The sequence below is a fragment of the Herpailurus yagouaroundi genome, unplaced genomic scaffold (genome assembly GCF_014898765.1).
Source record: "Herpailurus yagouaroundi ecotype Mexico unplaced genomic scaffold, PumYag 159, whole genome shotgun sequence".
NCBI lineage: Eukaryota > Metazoa > Chordata > Mammalia > Carnivora > Felidae > Herpailurus > Herpailurus yagouaroundi.
This window is the reverse complement of record NW_024412400.1, coordinates 27,020,740-27,039,126: the sequence shown is the minus strand read 5'-3', so window position 1 is coordinate 27,039,126 and position 18,387 is coordinate 27,020,740. Positions and strand designations below refer to the sequence as shown.

General features: G+C 38.5%; 1 protein-coding gene across 2 annotated transcripts in view; it reads left to right on the top strand.

The window, feature by feature from the left end:
* Positions 1 to 18,387, top strand: part of PIK3R4 (phosphoinositide-3-kinase regulatory subunit 4) — a 79,031-nt gene that overhangs the window by 56,414 nt on the left and 4,230 nt on the right. For both annotated transcript variants that reach the window (XM_040480170.1, XM_040480169.1), the window contains 3 exons: positions 10,453 to 10,617; positions 15,064 to 15,275; positions 16,937 to 17,068. In XM_040480170.1, coding sequence (XP_040336104.1) covers positions 10,453 to 10,617; positions 15,064 to 15,275; positions 16,937 to 17,068 — 509 coding nt within the window. The remainder of the gene's footprint in view (positions 1 to 10,452; positions 10,618 to 15,063; positions 15,276 to 16,936; positions 17,069 to 18,387) is intronic.

The following is an 18,387-nucleotide window of genomic DNA, read 5'->3' as shown; positions in this document are numbered from 1 at the left end:
CACTTACTGTTTTAAGGCATGAAGGGAAATGTCTGTCCAGTCATTAGCTGACCACTAAGTTAACCCAACAAAGACTTTAGTGGCTACACTTGAAAAAGATACAGACTTTATAGAATTAGTCCAGGAAAGTCACTAAATAAATAACTTTGGAATATTATTTCCAAAGTTTACATGTCAATTAGATTATCTAGTTTTTTTTTCAATGTTTATTTATTTTGAGAGAGAGAGAGTGCACACCTTCACAAGCAGGGGAAAGGCAGAGAGAGAAGGAGAGAGAGAATCCAAGCAGACTCTGCACTGTCAGCCCAGAACCCAGCGTGGGGCTCAAACCCAGGAACCGTGAGATCATGACCTGAGCAGAAATCACGAGTCCGACTTCACCGACTGAGCCACCTAGGCACCCCGAATATCTAGTTTTGAACAAAAAATTGCAAGTCAGGAAAAGAAACAGGAAAGTATGGTCTATACACAGGAAAACACAGTCAGTGGAAACTATTTCTCAGTAATCTTAGATATCAGACTTGTTAGACAAAGATTTTAAATTAGCTATTAAAAATATGTTCAAAGAATTAAACCGTGTCTAAAGAATTCAAAGTAAGACAAATCTCTCACCAAATATACATATCAATGAGAAGGTAGAAGAGAAGTGATCAATAGAAATTCTGGAGTTGAAAAGTATAACTAAAATTAGGAAATAAATGAAGTTCAAGTCACATGAGAGGATGAACAGATTTCAGCTGGCAAGAGAAAAAATCAGGGACTTGAGGATAGATCAGTTGACATGATCTAATCAGAGGATCTAAAAAAGAATAAGGAAAAATGAACAGAGCCCCAGAGGCCTGCAGAATGCCAACATAGACATAGGAGGGGTCCTAGAAGGCAAGGAGAGAGAAAAAGGAGCAGAAAGAATATTTGAAGACACATGGCTAAGCATTCCCCAGATTTGGTGGAAAACATTAATCTACACAGTTAAGAAGGTCAGTGAACTCCAAGTGTGATGAAAATGAAAGAGAGCCATATTAGACACATGATAAGTATACTATTGAAAGACAGCATCTTGAAAGCAGTGAGAGAAAACTGACTTATCACATATGAGGGACCCTCAATAAGATTAACAGCTGACATTTCATCAGAAATGATGGAGACTGGAAGTCAGTGGGATGACATATTGAAAGTGTTGAAAGAAGAAGACTGTTAGCTGATAATTCTATATCCAGCAAAATTGCCCTTCAAAAACAAAGGACAAATTAAGACATTCCAAGGTAAATAAAAATAGGGAACTTACTGCTAGGAGCTATTCCCTAAATGAAATACTAAAAGGTGTTTTTTGTGCTGAAAGAAAAGGGCATAAGACAGTAAGTTGAATCCACATGAAGAAATAAAGAACATTGATAACGGTAAATACTATTTATAAATAAATATACAAGTACAAATTATTTTTGTAATTCTTTTTTAACCTGCTGTCTTATTTAAAAGATGACCACATAAATAATAATAAAACTGTGTTTATGGGCTTGTGGTATATACAGAGTTTGTGTGACAATAATAGTACAGAAGAGGGAGGGGGGAACAGAGAGATATTAGAGCAAAGTTATTATGTATTAATGAAATTAGTATTAATCTGATCATCTTTAGATGTCACATGTATTTCCCAGGGAAACCACTGGGAAAAAAACTTGTCAAAAACATGTTATATAAGAAACAAGGGAATTAAAACGGTATACTAGAAAATATATTTTTAGGGGCCCCTGGGTGGCGCAGCCGGTTAAGCGTCTGACTTCAGCCAGGTCACAATCTCGCGGTCCGTGAGTTCGAGCCCCGCGTCAGGCTCTGGGCTGATGGCTCAGAGCCTGGAGCCTGTTTCCGATTCTGTGTCTCCCTCTCTCTCTGCCCCTCCCCCGTTCATGCTCTGTCTCTCTCTGTCCCCAAAATAAATAAACGTTGGAAAAAAAAAAAAAAGAAAATATATTTTTAGCACACAAGATAGCAGTAATGGAGGAATACAACAAGAATAACAACAAAACCTGTAAGACAGAAAACAAATAGCAAAATGTCAGACATAAATCCTGCCTTATTCACAATCATATAAATGTAATCAAAAGGCAGATTTGGCAGAAAGTATGAAAAAAACCTGAAATGACTATGTGCTGTCTACAAGAGACACACTTTATTTTTATTTATTTTTTCATTTTAAAGCATTTTAATTCCAGTACGGTTAACATACAGTGTTATATCAGTTTTAGGTGCACACTACAGTGATTCAGCAGTTTTATACATTATTTTAGTGCTCATTCTAAGTGTACTTTAATCCCCTTCAGCATATTTCACCCATCTCTCTACCCACCTCCCCTCTTGTAACCATCAGTTCTCTATAGTTAAGAATCTGTTTTTGGTTTGTCTCCTTTTTTTATTTTGTTTCTTAAGTTGCAGATATGAATGAAATTGTACGGCAATTGTCCTTCTCTGGAAGAGTTTATTCTTTGAATTGAGTAGTATTTCCACTGTGTGTATTTACCACATCTTTATCCATTCATCTATCAATGGACACTTGGGCTACTTCTATATTTTAGCTATTATAAATAATGCTACAGTAAAAATGGGGCTGCATATATCTTTTTGTATTAGTATTTTCATATTCTTTGGATAAATACCCAGTAGCGCAATTCCTGGACCATAGGGGTAGTTCTATTTTTAATTTTTTGAGGGACCTCCATACTGTTTTCCACAGTGGCTGCACCAGTTTGTATTCTCACCAACAGTGTATGTGGGTTCCTTTTTTTCCACATCTTCACCAACACTTGATGTTTCTTTTGTTTTTGATTTTAGGCATTCTGACTGGTGTGAGGTGGTATCTCTTAGTGGTTTTGATCCGTATTTCCCTGGTGATGAGTGATGTTGAGCATCTTTTCATGTGTCTTTTGGCCATCTGTATATCTTCTTTGGTAAAATGTCTATTCATGTCTTCTGCCCATTATTTGTTTTTTTTGTATGTTGAGTTGTGTAAGTTCTTTATATATTTTGGATACTAACCCTTTATTGGATATGTCATTTTAAAATATCTTTTCCCATTCCTGAGGTTGCCTTTTAGTTTTGTTGATTGTTTCTTTTGCTGTGCAGGTGCTTTTTTTTTTTTTTTTTCTTTTTTTTTCTTTTTAATGTAGTCCCCATAGTTTATTTTTGCTTTTGTTTCCCTTGCTTCAGGAGACCTATCTAGAAAAATGTTGCTATGACCCATGTACAAGAGCTATACTTTAGATCCAAAGACACGAATTAGTTGAAATTAAAAGGACTAAAGGGGGTGTACCATACAAACAGTACCTAAAAGAGGGCTGGAACAGCAATATTAATATTGGAAAAAATAAACCTTAGACAAAAATTGCTACTGTAGATAAACAAGGACATTTTATTATGGTTAAAGGGTTAGTGCATCAGGAAAACAAAACAATTGCAAACACATGCACCTGATAATGGATCCCCCAAATGAAGCAAAAGCTGACAGAATTGAAGGGAAAAGTAAGATAATTCCACAGTAGTTGAGACTTTAGTACTCTGCTTTCAATATAGGTAGATATAGACAGATAGAACAAGTAGGTATAAGATCAGCAAAGAAAATAGAAGACTTGATCAACAACATAAACTAATCGGATCTAACAGATTTTAATAGAATACTCTACCCAGCAGTAGCAGAATACAAATTCTTTTCAAGTCCATGTGGAACACTTTTCAGATCAAGCCATATATAAGGCCGTAAAACAAGTCTCAGTGATTTAAAAGGATAGAAACATACCAACATATATGTTCTTTAACCACAGAGGGATGAAACTAGATACCAGTAACAGAAAGGAATTTGAGAAATTGACAAATATGTGGAGATTAAACACCATATGGCTAAATAACCAGTGATTCAAAAGGAAGTTAGAGAATACTTTAAATGAATGAAGATGAAAATACAACATTCAAAACTTACGGAATGCAGCTAAAGGAGTGTTCAGAGAGAAATTTATAGCTGTAAAATCTATATGTAAAAAGAAAGATTTTTTTTTTAATAGTTTATTTTGAGAGAGTGCAAGAGTGCACAAGCTTTGGGGAGAAGGAGAGAGAGAGAGAGAGAGAGAGAGAGAGAGGGAGGGAGGGAGGGAGAGGGAGAGAGAGAATCCCAAGCAGTATCCATGCTGTCAGTATGGAGCACCATACGGGGCTTGATCCCATGAACCATGAGATCATGACATGAGCCAAAATCAAGAGTTGGATGCTTAACTGATTGAGCCACCCAGGAACCCACAAAAGAAGAAAGATCTCAAATCAATAACTTAGCCTTAACCTTAGGAAACTAGTTAAAAGAGCAAAGGAAACCCAAAACAAGTAGAAGGAAGGAAATACTAAAGAGGAAATAAATAGAAAATAGAAGAATGAAGGAGAAAAATGAACAAAAGCAAAGGTTCTTTGGAAAGATGAAAACTAACTTCTACAGTAACTAATATAAAAAAGAGAGAGGACTCAAATTACTAAAATTAGGAATGAAAGAGGAGACATTACTACTGATGTGACAATAAAAGGAATTATGAATGGAATACTGTGAATAATTGTATGTCAACAAATTCGATAACCTAGATGAAATGGATAAATTCCTAGAGAGACACAAGCTGCCAAAAATGACTTAAGAAATAAGAAATAGAAAATCTGTGGGAAAGCAAGCTGGTGCAGCCACTCTGGAAAACAGTATGGAAGTTCCTCAAAAAACTAAAATAGAACTACCCTACGACCCAGCAATTGCACTACTAGGCATTTATCCGAGGGATACAGGTGTGCTGTTTCACAGGGACATATGCACCCCCATGTATATAGCAGCACTATCAACAATAGCCAAAGTATGGAAAGAGCCCAAGTGTCCATCAACGATGAATGGATAAAGATGTGGTGTGTGTGTGTGTATATATATACATACGTATACATGTATATATATATACATGTATATATATATATATATATATACGTATGTATATATATAATGAAGTATTACTCAGTAATCAAAAATAATGAAATCTTGCCATCTGCAACAACATGGGTGGAACTGGAGGGTATTACGCTAAGTGAAATGAGTCAGAGAAAGACAAAAATCATATGACTTCACTCATATGAGGACTTTAAGAGACAAAACAGATGAACATAAGGGAAGGGAAACACAAATAATATAAAACAGGGAGGGAAACAAAACAGAAGAGACTCATAAATATGGAGAACAAATTGAGAGTTACTGGAGGGGCTGTGGGAGGGGAGATGGACTAAATGGGTAAGGGGCACTAAGGAATCTACTCCTGAAATCATTGTTGCACTATATGCTAACTAATTTGGATGTAAATTTAAAAAATAAATAAAACAAGTTAAAAAAAAGAAATAGAAAATCTGAATAGACTTATAATAAAATATTTAATTAGTTATTTAAAAAAAAATTCCCACAAAGAAAAGCCCAGGAGGATACAGTTTCATAGTGAATTCTACCAAACACTTAATGAAATAACACCCATCTTTCAAAAACTCTTCCAAAAAACAGATGAGGGAACATTTGCTAACTCATTCGATAAGGCCAGTACTATCCTCATGCCATAACCAGACAATTACGTCACAAGAAAACAACAGACCAAGACCCATAGTTAATAGAAGCATAAAAATGCTAAACTAAATACTAGTAAACTGAATCCAGCATATTAAAATGATTATATAACATGACTAAGTTCAGCGTATCCCAAGACTGCAAGCCTTGTGCAACCTACAAAAATCAATTTAGGAATATATCCTATTAATAGAACAAAGGATGAAGATGTCGATCATCTTAACAGAAAGCATTTAACAAAATCTAACCCCCTTTTATGATTAAAAACAATTCAACAAACTAGTTACAGATGACCACAGCTGACATCAAACTTAATGGTGAAAGACTGAAAGCTTTCTGCTTAAGATGAGGAACCAAATAAGGATGTCTGTTCTTGCCACTTCCATCCAGCACCATACTGGAGCTTTTAGAGCAATTAGAAAAGGAAAAGAAATGAAAGGCATACAGATCGGAAAGGAAAAAGTAAAACTATCTGGATTTGCGGACAGCATAATCTTGTTTATAGACCATCTTAAGCAATAAAAAGAAAAACTTAATAGAACAAATGAGTTCAGCAAAGTTGCAAAATACAAGATGATGCTGTATTTGTATATACAAAAACCAACTGCATTTCTTTGTGCTAACAATGATTGATCCAAAGGTGAAATTAAGAAAAGAATTCCATTTACAATAGCATCAAAAAGAATGGGAATAAATTTATCAAAAAAGTACTGAAAACTATAGTATACTGAAGACCATAAAACATCACTGAAAGAAATTATAGAAGATCTAAATAAATGGAAAGACAGCCTATGTTCATTTAATGGAATAATGGGATACTTAACATTATTTAGCAATCCTCCTCAAATTGATCTACAGATTCAATGCAATCCCTGTGAAATTTTCAGTTGTCTTTTTTTTTTACTTTTTGCAGAAATTGACACCCTGATTCTAAAATTCATAAAGTAATGCAGATGATTTAAATAGCCAAAATACTCTTGAAAGAACCAAGTTGGAAAACTCAGACTTGGAGATTTGCTACAAAGCTACATTAGTCAGGATAGTATTACATAAAGGTAAATATAAAAATCAGTGGAACAGAACTGACCTGCAAAAATACATTTATGATCATTGTTTTTTGTCAAGGATGCCAGGACAGTTCTATGGAGGAAAGAATAGCATGAACAAATGGTTCTGGTTATCCATATGCAAAAGGATGAATTTCCGTGAATTTTTCAAAAGGGATCATAGACCTAAATATAAGAGCTAACCTGTAAAATGTATGCATGTAACTATTCATGACCTTCGATTAGGCAGGAGTTTCTAAAAAATGACTTCAAAAGCACAAGTGACCAAAATAAAAAAAAAGAGACTTCATCAAAATTACAAACATTTGTGCTTCAAAGGACACTGTCAAGAAAGTAAAAGACAAACCACAGAATGAGAGAAATACTTGTAAATATAAATACAGAGAATATACAAAGAACTCTTTTAACTCAACAATAAAAGGACAATTAAAAAATAAAGGATTCAAATAGATGTTTCTCCAGATAGGACCCATATGTATACAGAAAGCTGCTCCACATGATTAGTCACTAGGGAAATGCACAGCAGAACCACAGTGAGATGCCACTTCACACCCTCTAGAAGGGCTATAATCAAAGACAATAACAAGTGCTAGAGAGGATGTGGAGAAATTGGTACCTTCATACATTTTGGTAGGAATGTAAAATGGTGAGGTAACTGGAAATCAGTTTGACAGTTCCTCAAATGTTAAACATAGAGTTACCTAATGACCCCTCAATTCCACTCGTAGGCATAAACCCAAGACAGTTGAAAACACTTGTTCACATGAAAATTTGAACATACATGTTTGCAGCAGCATTATTCATAATGGCCAAAAAGTGCAAGCCACAATGTCTATAAGCTGTTGAATGGATAAACAAATGTGGCGTATCCATACAATGGAGTGTTATTTAGCCATAAAGAGGAATGAAATGCTGGCACATGCCACAACATGGATAACCTTGCAAAAACATTATGCTAAGGGAAAGAAGCCTGATCCACAGGTCAGCGAGCGTATTGTATTATTCGACTTAAATGAAATTTTGGCAAATTTAGGCAAATCCACAGAGACAGAAAGATTAGTACAGACCTTCCTCAGTTTATGATGGGGTCATGTTTTGATAAAGCCATCATAACTTGAAAATATCCTAAGTCAAAAATGCATTCAATATCCCTAACCTGCCAAACATCATAGCCTTGCATACCTTAAATGTGCTTAGAATTAGAACACTTACATTAGCCTACAGTTAGGCAAAATCATTTTAACATAAAGCCTATTTGATAATACCGTGTTGAATAATCTCATGTAATTTATTGAATACTGAAAGACCAACAGAACGGTTGTAGGGGTTCATAATGGTTGTAAGTGTATCAGGTCTTTTTTAATGTTTGTTTATTTTGAGGTGGAGAGGGGCAGAGAGAGAGGAGAGAGAGAATCCCAAGCAGGATTAGTGTCATCATCGCAGAGCCCAATGCAGGGCTCGATCCCATGAACCATGAGACCATGAGCTGAGCTGAAATCAAGAGTCAGATGCTCAACTGACTGAGCCACCCAGGTGCCCGAGTATATTGGTTTTTTTATCCTCATGGTTACCTGGCAGCCTGGGAGTTGTGGCTTTCCTGCCACTGGTCAGCATCATGAGAAAATCGTACTGCATGTCACTAGCAAGAAAAAGATCAAATTCAAAGTTTGAAGTATGGTTTCAACTGAATGCCTGTTGATTTCACACCATCATAAAGGAAAAAAATTGTAAGTCACGGATGGTTTACAGTTGCCAGGAGCTGGGGTATAGAGCATGGGGAATGACTGCTGATACGTATGGGGTTTTTTGGGGATTAGGTAATGGTAACAGTTATAAAACTTAGTGACTATACTGTCAGTCTTAAAAGAGTGAATTTTATGATAGGTAAATTATATCTCAGTATCAAAAAAGAGGGAGAGAGAGCAAGCAAGCAAGCAAATGCAAGAGACTGAGTAATGCTGGAATTTTTTTCTCTCCCAGCTAGTCCTTGGCTCTCTTTACTCATTTACCATACCGGTTGGGGTCCTGTAGGCACTATGTTTGAGAAGTATGTCCAGACATTTATGTGGAAATGTTTATAGCAGCATTATTCATAGTAGGTAAAAGGCAGAAACAACACAAATGTTCATCAGCAGATAATGGATACACAAAATGTGGTATTCCATACAACGGAATAATAGTTGGCTGTAAAAAGGAATGGGTGAACTTTGAAAACTCTATGTTAAGTGAAAGAAGCCAGATACGAAAGGCCATGTAATATAGGACTACATTCATATGGAATCTCCAGAATAGGCAAACCCATAGCAAATTTAAGCAAATTTGTTTCCAGGGGCTGGTGGGAGAGGAAAATGAGGAGTGAATGCTGATGGGTGTGACGTGGATTTCCTTAGGAATGATGAAAATGTTGCAGAATTAGATACTGATCATCTGTAGAATTCTGTAATATATTGAAAATCACTGAATTATTTCCTTTCAAATATTATACTTTATGGTATTTTCTCACAACAAAGCTGTGAATAAGTGAACTAGAGATTAATTAATAAAAAAATACAACATATTCCATATTTATTTAAGAAGCAAATATGAATATATTGTAGTATGCATAGAAAAAAAACCCTTTAAAAGGATATGTAACAAAAGGTTAGTAGTGCCTCTCTCTGAGTGGTAGAATTACAAATGTTTTTACTTTTCTGTATTCTTTTTTGTATTAAAAAAAATTTATTTTGAGAGAGAGAAAAAAAAAGTGTGGGGAAGGGGCAGAGAAATGGAGAAAGAATCCTAAGCAGGCTCCGCACTGTCAGCGCAGAGCCTGATGTGGGGCTCGATCTCATAAATCGTGAGATCATGACCTGCACCGAAACCAAGAGTTGGACGCTTTACTGACGGAGCCACCCAGGTGCCTCTTTTCTGTATTTTAATAATTTTTTTGTAATATGTATTAGCTTGTATTATAAAATGAAATAAACAGAAAAGACAGAGATGAATACATTTGATGAATTAGGGGCTTGTGAACTTTTAGGAGTATGGCCCCTTAGAGGTAGGTATATGTGCCTTATGAAGCGGGTACGGAGGTACTGAAGGAAGGAATTGGTGATAGTGGGAAACACCCTGTGTAAATGATGTATTCAAGAAGTTTGGCAGTGAATTTGAGAAAGGAGAGTAGACAGCTTGAGAGGTCAGCACGTGTGTGGGAGAAACTGAATATTACAATACTTTACATTTATGAGTGTTTTATGATTTATATATTATTTGAGCTTCACTGTGTTCCAAGTAGAAAAGTTAGGGCAGTCCTGTTTTGTGGATGAGTAAACTGAGACACAAAGCAGGCAAGTGGCTTGACCAAGTCATATGGGTAGTAAATAGAGAAATTCAGGTCTTTGATCCCAAAGCCATTTCCTGCTGTGTCAGGCTGCCTCCTAGGAATTACAGAATTACTGAAGGGTGCAAGAGTAGGGTTTAAGGTATTGCAAGAGTGGCAGGAGAACTAGATGAGGACAGTCAAGTATGGGAGCTCCAGAGTGAGAGGAGGATGGGCGGGCCTTATGTGATAGGAGGGAAGTGTGTGGGGATGGCCATTTAAAAATATGAGAAGAAAAGGTGATTTTGTGCCAGTGTTTTTGAGAGGGATTCTTCAGTTATGAGAGCAAGGAGGTGAAACAGACCTCAAAGTAGTACTTTCGTTGGCTGATAGCCATGTGGATATTTATTTAATATCAGCATTAATAAATGCTCTTGTGGCCCTTGCAGAAATGTAATCTGTTTTCTTTTGTGCAGATCTATTCTTACATATAGCCGAGTTGGAGGACGTGTCAAGACACTTACATTCTGCCAGGGGTCCCACTACTTAGCCATTGCGTCTGACAATGGTGCCGTCCAGCTTCTTGCAATTGAGGCTTCTAAGCTGCCAAAGTCTCCTAAGATTCAACCTCTGCAAAGCAGGTATCGATCTTTTGTGTTTTTTTAAACTGCATTTAGTGCACTAGGGTAATTTAACCCTACCTTGCCAGTGTAGTTTGGATCAACTGAGGACCTATTAGATAGTACTACCTTTTTTTTTAAGCACATGAAATAAATAAAACTGTGTTTCCAGCCCAAATCTGTCACATGTAGTTAATTTCAGAAAAACGGTGTCTGCATATTTTACTTTCTGTCAAAAGGTCAGAAGGCAACTTTGAACTTGCGGCTCATCCCAGGCTGGAATCTGTTTGAATAACCTAATTATTGGCTACATCTTCTGTTTCAACTATGAAAAGCACAAGTCTGGCTGGCTGATTTTTAGAATGTGAATGTTCTTCATCAAAGAAAACGCAAACGTTGTCAGCATGTTTACTTGGCATTAAATTGTCTGATGTTGATGGGAAATGGAGTGCTGCTTTTAGTCAGATGACTTGCTTATCATTTGAAAAGAAAATACTGGCTGGTTTTACTTAAGAATTTCCTCACTTCTTACAAATTGTAGTTGCCCACAGATTAAACACATACAAGGTAAGAGATTTTAAAGATAAAGCAGCAGGGACAGCTGGAGCCAGCTTGCAGGGGTAGGGAACAAGGCCTGGAGGAGGTGAGACCAGATGTGAGTTAGCCAGCCAAAGCAGGGTGGTTGAGAAGGGCATGGCAGGCAGAGGGGGTGGATCTCACAGGAAGAAAGCAGAATGAGCGGGTTCTTACAGGTAAGTGGATTGTAAGGTATGGCCATTGGGTAGCTGAAGAAGAAAAGGTTGTACGTTGGATCATCTAGGACTTTATTGTTTTATTGTTTGCTTATAATTTTGTTTTGCCTTTGCACTTAAAAATGTGTATTATTTTTAACACATTCACCGAACAGATGTGGGCAGCTTTCGTCTAGGACATATTATATATTGTCTTTAACAAACGACCACCTGCCAGTTTTCTTTATTTATTTATTTTTTTCAACGTTTATTTATTTTTGGAACAGAGAGAGACAGAGCATGAATGGGGGAGGGGCAGAGAGAGAGGGAGACACAGAATCGGAAACAGGCTTCAGGCTCTGAGCCATCAGCCCAGAGCCCGACGCGGGGCTCGAACTCACGGACCGCGAGATCGTGACCTGGCTGAAGTCGGACGCTTAACCGACTGCGCCACCCAGGCGCCCCGCCAGTTTTCTTTAAAATTGTTTCAGCAGAGGATGGCTGTACAGCAGTGTACCTATTGAGATCCATGTAAATTAACAAAGAGCTGTTGGCAGATTGTGTTGTGTGATGACTGTGCTGGCAGGACACACAGACATGCGCACTCCTTCCGCAGGTGCCACTCAGCCGACAGCACTTTTCCCTGTGAATGTTACTGTCTTAACCCTAAGCAAACATGGCCGACACAGATTGGGAGACTGTGCCAGAATGTTTAGATTTCAGTCTGCCTGGCAGCAGTTACTCCAAAGAAACCTAGCCATGAATCTTTTTTTTTTCCCCCTTTGGTTTGCTTCATTCAGTCAGATCTGTTGTCATGGCTTTTAATAATTAGGATTTATAGCACCTTTTCACATTTTATTTGGCATTTGGACTTTTCATCATCCCTCCAGGGGAAGTATTGTCAGTATTAGAATGTTTAAGTTGTTTATCTAAGACACAGAGGTCAGCAAACTGTAGCCTGCAGTATGGCCCATAGCTAAGAATACTTTTTGCATTTTCAAAAGAGTGTAAAAGAAAAAATGAATATGCAGTAGAGATATGTGACTTGCGAAGCCTAAAATATTTACTATTTGGCTCATTCCAGAAAATGTTTGCTGACTCCCGATCCAAGAGATAAAACTAAAATTGTGTATGCTGCAAAAGCCTGATATGTACCGATCAGGGAGGCTGGCCAGTGTGTTTATTATATTCTTTTTAGCTTAAAAATGCCTCAGCTTGAAAAAATAGATACACCCATATAATGGAACACTACATAAAAAAAAAATAAAAAGGAATTTGATATTATCAGTAATGAAAGGAATAAATTATGGAATCATGCAACAACCAATGCATCCTAAATCCTTTTTGCTAATGAAAGAAGTCAGACCCAAAAGGCCATTTTTTGTATGTTTCCAACTTTTTGTGATATTCTGGAAACCATAAAATTATAGGGAAGAAATGAGATTAGTAGTAGTCACAGGTTGGGAATGGGGTAGGAGCTGACTACAAAGGGGCCTGCACAAGATAATTTTTGGCCTGTGGACTTGTTCTCTGTGGTTCTGTGGTAGAAGGTACATGGCTATGCATTTGTCATTATGCACAGAACTCTGTATCACAAAGAGTGAATTTTATTGTATGTAAGTTATAAAAAAAAAAAAAAATCAACCCGATATAGGAGGAAAGATAGAATGCTGTCTATGATAAATCAATCTCATTGTATACAGATGAATCCTATAGTCACAGTGAAGACTGTGGGCAATAAAGGAGCCAACCTAATATCTTTGGAAAAAGTGGTTCAGTTGGATACTGCAAGGCTAATGATCGAAGGAACTGAACTCAGACACTGTGTTCTAGTTGGCTTTCACAGGAGTGTGTTTTATCAATTCCAAACCTACTTAGTTGTATACTAAGGTTATAAATAAGAAAAGGGAGATGGCTAGAATGAACTCTGGTGCTGGATAGATATCAATCTGGATTCAGTGTGAGTATGAACTCAGGATATATGTATATGCATGTGTGTGTGTGTGTTTGTATACATATGTACACATACACATAAAAAGATATAGAAGTACACATATGCATGTTGGTATGAGGTATAGTATACCTATTAAGAGACTGGAGCAGGGACACGTCCCCATAGCAGTGAGCACTTAGCACGAAGACCTTGGTTTTTAAATACTATTTTTCCATAAAAGGAACCAGGGTTCCTTGCAGAACTGGTTGCCCAGGGCTGGGGCAGTGAATACGCAGGATGAATCTTGTGCTCCCAGAAAGTTGGGAATTGGTTCAAAAAAGCACATTGAAAGGGCATTGGGACCAACCTGAGAGAGTTTCCCGTGGCCAGAGTTGGAACAACTTGAGCAACAAAACAGATAACAATAATATTGGGTTACAGCTCACAGGATAAAATAAATGTGTATGAGCCCATACTGATGATAAATAAGTAAATAAATAATGGGAAAGAAGTGACAGTTCTTTATAGAAAAATTCTAATGAATAAGTATGGAAGGAATGAGGGACATAGTCACCATTAGAACACCATAGATATGGTCTATCAATGGATCCTAAAATGTGTGGACAAAATTTTAAGCAGAAACAGGATTTTTACACTGTCTCAGAAGTATTTTTTTTAAAGATTGAGTAGTTATAGATGGAAAATAATTCTACGGTGGAGAATCCTGGCAGATAGTACCTTAGTGAAATGATCAAGGTACTATTAATTAACTAATTAATATCAGGTACTTGCTCATACGTGCACTGAGAAGGATGTTATTTCATGGTCTTCTTCCCAATAAGGTGTAAACTGAGTCTGTTTGTGAGAACACATGAGGCAAACTCAAATGGAGGGACATTCTATAAGATAACCTATAGTCTTCAAAAATATCAGAATCATGAAAGACAAAGACTGAAGGTCAGATTGAAAAAGACATGACAACTCAATGCCATGTGGTATCTTGTTTTGGATCCCAGAACAGTAAAAGGACACAAGTGGAAACTAATAAAAATCCGAATATGTTCTGTATTTTACTAGTATTGTACTAAGATTAATTTCTTCGTTTTGATAAATGTTCTGTGGTTATGTAAGGTGTTAACACGAGGGGAAAATGGGTGAAGGATACAGAGGAATTTTCTGTACTATTTTTGCAACTCTTCTGTAAGTCCGAAGTTATTTTTAAAAATGCCTCGGGGCGCCTGGGTGGCTCAGTCGTTTGAGCGTCTGATCTGGGCTCAGGTCATGATCTCACAGTCCGTGAGTTTGAGCCCCGCATCGGGCCTTGTGCTGACAGCTCAGGGCCTGGAGCCCACTTTGGATTCTGTGTCTCCCATTCTCTCTGCCCCTACCCTGCTCATGTTCTGTCTCTGTCTCAAAAATATACATTAGGGGCGCCTGGGTGGCGCAGTCGGTTAAGCGTCCGACTTCAGCCAGGTCACGATCTCGCGGTCTGTGAGTTCGAGCCCCGCGTCAGGCTCTGGGCTGATGGCTCAGAGCCTGGAGCCTGTTTCCGATTCTGTGTCTCCCTCTCTCTCTGCCCCTCCCCCGTTCATGCTCTGTCTCTATCCCAAAAATAAATAAACGTTGAAAAAAAAAAAATTAAAAAAAAAAATATACATTAAAAAATGCCTCAGACATCATTGGCTTGATGGATCAGAGTTATTTCTTGACTATGCTTAGAATAAATTCATCTTAAATGGAGGCCGGTGTTATGTTTTCAGTGACTGGAAAAGTTTTTGCCTTTTGCTTTGTGTATTTCTTTAGAATGCTAGACCAGAAGGATGATGGCTGTGTCGTGGATATGCATCACTTCAACTCTGGGGCACAGTCTGTTCTGGCCTATGCCACTGTGAATGGCTCTCTCATTGGTTGGGACCTCCGGTCTTCAAGCAATGCATGGACTCTGAAGCACGATCTGAAGTCAGGCCTCATCACTTCCTTTGCTGTGGACATCCACCAGTGTTGGCTCTGCATTGGTGAGCTGACTTTGAAGTCATTGACTGGGTTGTGAATACCACTAAGGTCTGGGATTGCCTTCTTGTGAAAGTTTTTTCCTTTTTCTGCACTGGTAATTTTTTCCCATCTCCTTTTTTGAATGATTATGATGTTATAATCTCTTGAAATTTAATTTTTTTCATTAAAAATCAGATTTGAAAGAGTGATAGCAGTATCTCAACGCATGCACATTTCCTTTTTCTCTTTGTTCTTAAATGAGCCTCTTTACTTTATAATCGTTATAGTGATCAGATTTGCTGGCATTCTGTTATCCTGCCAGGGAAGCAGCAGGCTTGGTTCATGCATGAGAGCATTTGAGTTCGGTCAGACTCGGTTTCAAATTCCAGTAACCCCAGGCAAGCCGCACAACTCTCTGAGTTTCAGGAGCCTCATCTTCAAATGGGGCTAATCCGTTCAAGGGCTGCTTTGAGGATTTAATGAGGTAAAAGCATCCATCACGGGCCTGGTACTGGAGAAGAGCTAAGCACTGGTTTCTTGCTTTATTATTCCTCTTTGCCCTCCTTTTCTGGGAGGTGAAGGTGTACCATGTGATCTTGCTGACTGCTTTTCTCTGTTTTAGTTTCACGTTTTGCCCCCATAGGGCTTTGAACCTGCCCCTTGAAAATGTATCACATCTTATTTTCTCCCACTTGGCACTCTTTCTGAAGAATTATAATCTGTTGTCCTTGAATTTTGGTTTCTAGATTCCCTGAATGACATTAGGACATTGTTAAGTATATGCCCTCTCCTTCTTCATATATAGTATATATGGAATACACGGTGTTTGCCTTTTGTGTGAGTAAACTGCACAGGTGCAGGAGGATGTGACGCCAGACCCACAAAAGTAGATATGAAACTGCGCAAATTAGTAAATGGCAATGATGGCTCTCAGGTACCCTGATCAGCTTTGAGCCAACACAACCTGTGGCTGTTGGAGCCATTGTCCTGGAGTGGGGCAGGGTGACCGAGGGACCCTGTCGTCCTGCGTCTTTTTCTGATCCCAGTATCTCTGCTAGAATTGGAGACCAGTCCAAGACGACGCTGTGTGCCTCTGTCGGGAGCAGCTGTTGAGTGTCAGCATTGGCATTATTCTTTTGGGATGGGGGGGCTTCTCTGTGGGGTTGGTCATGGGCAGATGTGCAGGTACTGACCACCCCAGTGTCTGCTGTGATTGGATACCCATACCTGGTTCCAGAATGTTTTGGAGACAAGGGCACGGGGAAATGATTGAAATGTGATGACAGCTACAGAGCTGCAGCCACTGTGGGGTTGGTTAAGTGGTCACTGAATGCCAGTAAAACATCTTCGGTGATTTAAGGCATTCTGCACGTTTTGACCTATCAAATTCAGTTTATGTATTCTCTAGACCTTTGGTTTTTTTGTGCGTGCCTTTGGCAATTAATACCAGTGTAATAATCCTTCATTTTCAGCTTACGTTTAGTAGCATTGTGATGAGCACTTCATATCTGTATTTAACAACTAGGAAGTGCTGTTTGATACCAGGGAGATAGCTTGACAGATAGATGGGAAGAATGAATAAAATACATTCACACAAAGCTAATGCTATTTGTTGTTTGTATAAATGCAGCTTGATGTACTTTAAGCATTAGACGGTAATCTTTTTTACTTTTTTTCCTTTAAGGTACAAGCAGTGGTACCATGGCTTGCTGGGACATGAGGTTCCAGTTGCCAATTTCCAGCCACTGTCACCCCTTCAGGGCTCGAATCAGACGCCTCTCAATGCACCCTCTGTATCAGTCCTGGGTGATTGCAGGTAAAATGGAGAGGGCTGGCTTTGAGGTGTTGGGGGATTTTTAAAGAAAGTACATAATACCCTGCTGCGACGACTCATGTTCTCAGAGTTTTAATGTTAGGTATGAACCAAATGCTTGATTCTGTTTTGTTCTGATTATGGAAGTTCCCACCACTGCTATCTCACTGTCATTTCTTATTTATTATCTTTAAAAATGACCTCATTAATCACCACCGTCACCTACTGTCTGCCACTGTTTCCCCTCTCATTTGTTTTCTTTCTCCCATATTTTTGTTAATATTTTGCCACCACCTTCCTAGAAATCTAAGTTAGAAACCTTGACTCCTCCTTGTCTGTTGCCAATTCTTGTTGATGTGTTTCTTGCCGGCTTCCCTTCCCTGTCCTTACCAGGCATTCTCCTAGTAAGAACTGGAGATAAAACATGTGAAGCACACAGTCTGGCACACATGTAGTGCTTGATAAATAGTAGCTCGTTATGCTTACGCCTTCTCCTTGGTCGTCTTGCATGCAGGCTCTCCCCGGTCCCTTCTCATACACGTAGTCCGACTCCTATACTGCTGCCGTTGGTGGCCATTACTCTGCTCGCCTCTTACCTGACTCATTGGTCAGTTGATAGTTTCCTCTTTCTGAAATAGTTCCCTTACCTGACTTCAGGGACATCACTTTGATTCCACCTTATCTTCCTTCCGACTTTTAAATCGTGCCCTACCTCACCCGCCTTAGGGCTCAGTCTTTGGTCCTTAACCCTTCTACACTGATCCCGTCCCATGCTTTAAATACCACATTTCTTCAGATTTTTATAGCTACTTAAAATGTTCAGAATCTGACCACTTTTTGCTGTTTCCATCACCGTCTCTCTCATCCCAGCCACCATAACCTCTTGTCCCTATTAATGCAGTATCCTTGTAACTCCCTGCTTTAATCCTTACTTCTTCAAGACTGTTCTTTCTGCTACTCAGTACCTTCCCATTCCAGGTTACAGCCAGACTCCTCATGGGGATCTGCCCCTGCTACCTCTCTGACCTTCTTTATCGGTCAGGGTTCCAGCAGGAATCAGATGGCATACCCAGTGTAGGATGATTTGAGGATTTATCTTCAGAGGAACTGTTGATGAATGTGTGGGTGTAGGGACATCATAAAAGCACAATGAAATAGGGCTAGTACCAGCAGGAGGGGAGGGGATGGTTACTGGAGTTTGGAAAGAAGATGAATAGAGAAGGCCACTGTGAGAGGAGCAGGGATTTTGATGTTGGAGTTTGGAAAGAAGATGAATAGAGAAGGCCACCTTGAGAGGAGCAGGGATTTTGATGGGAGCGACA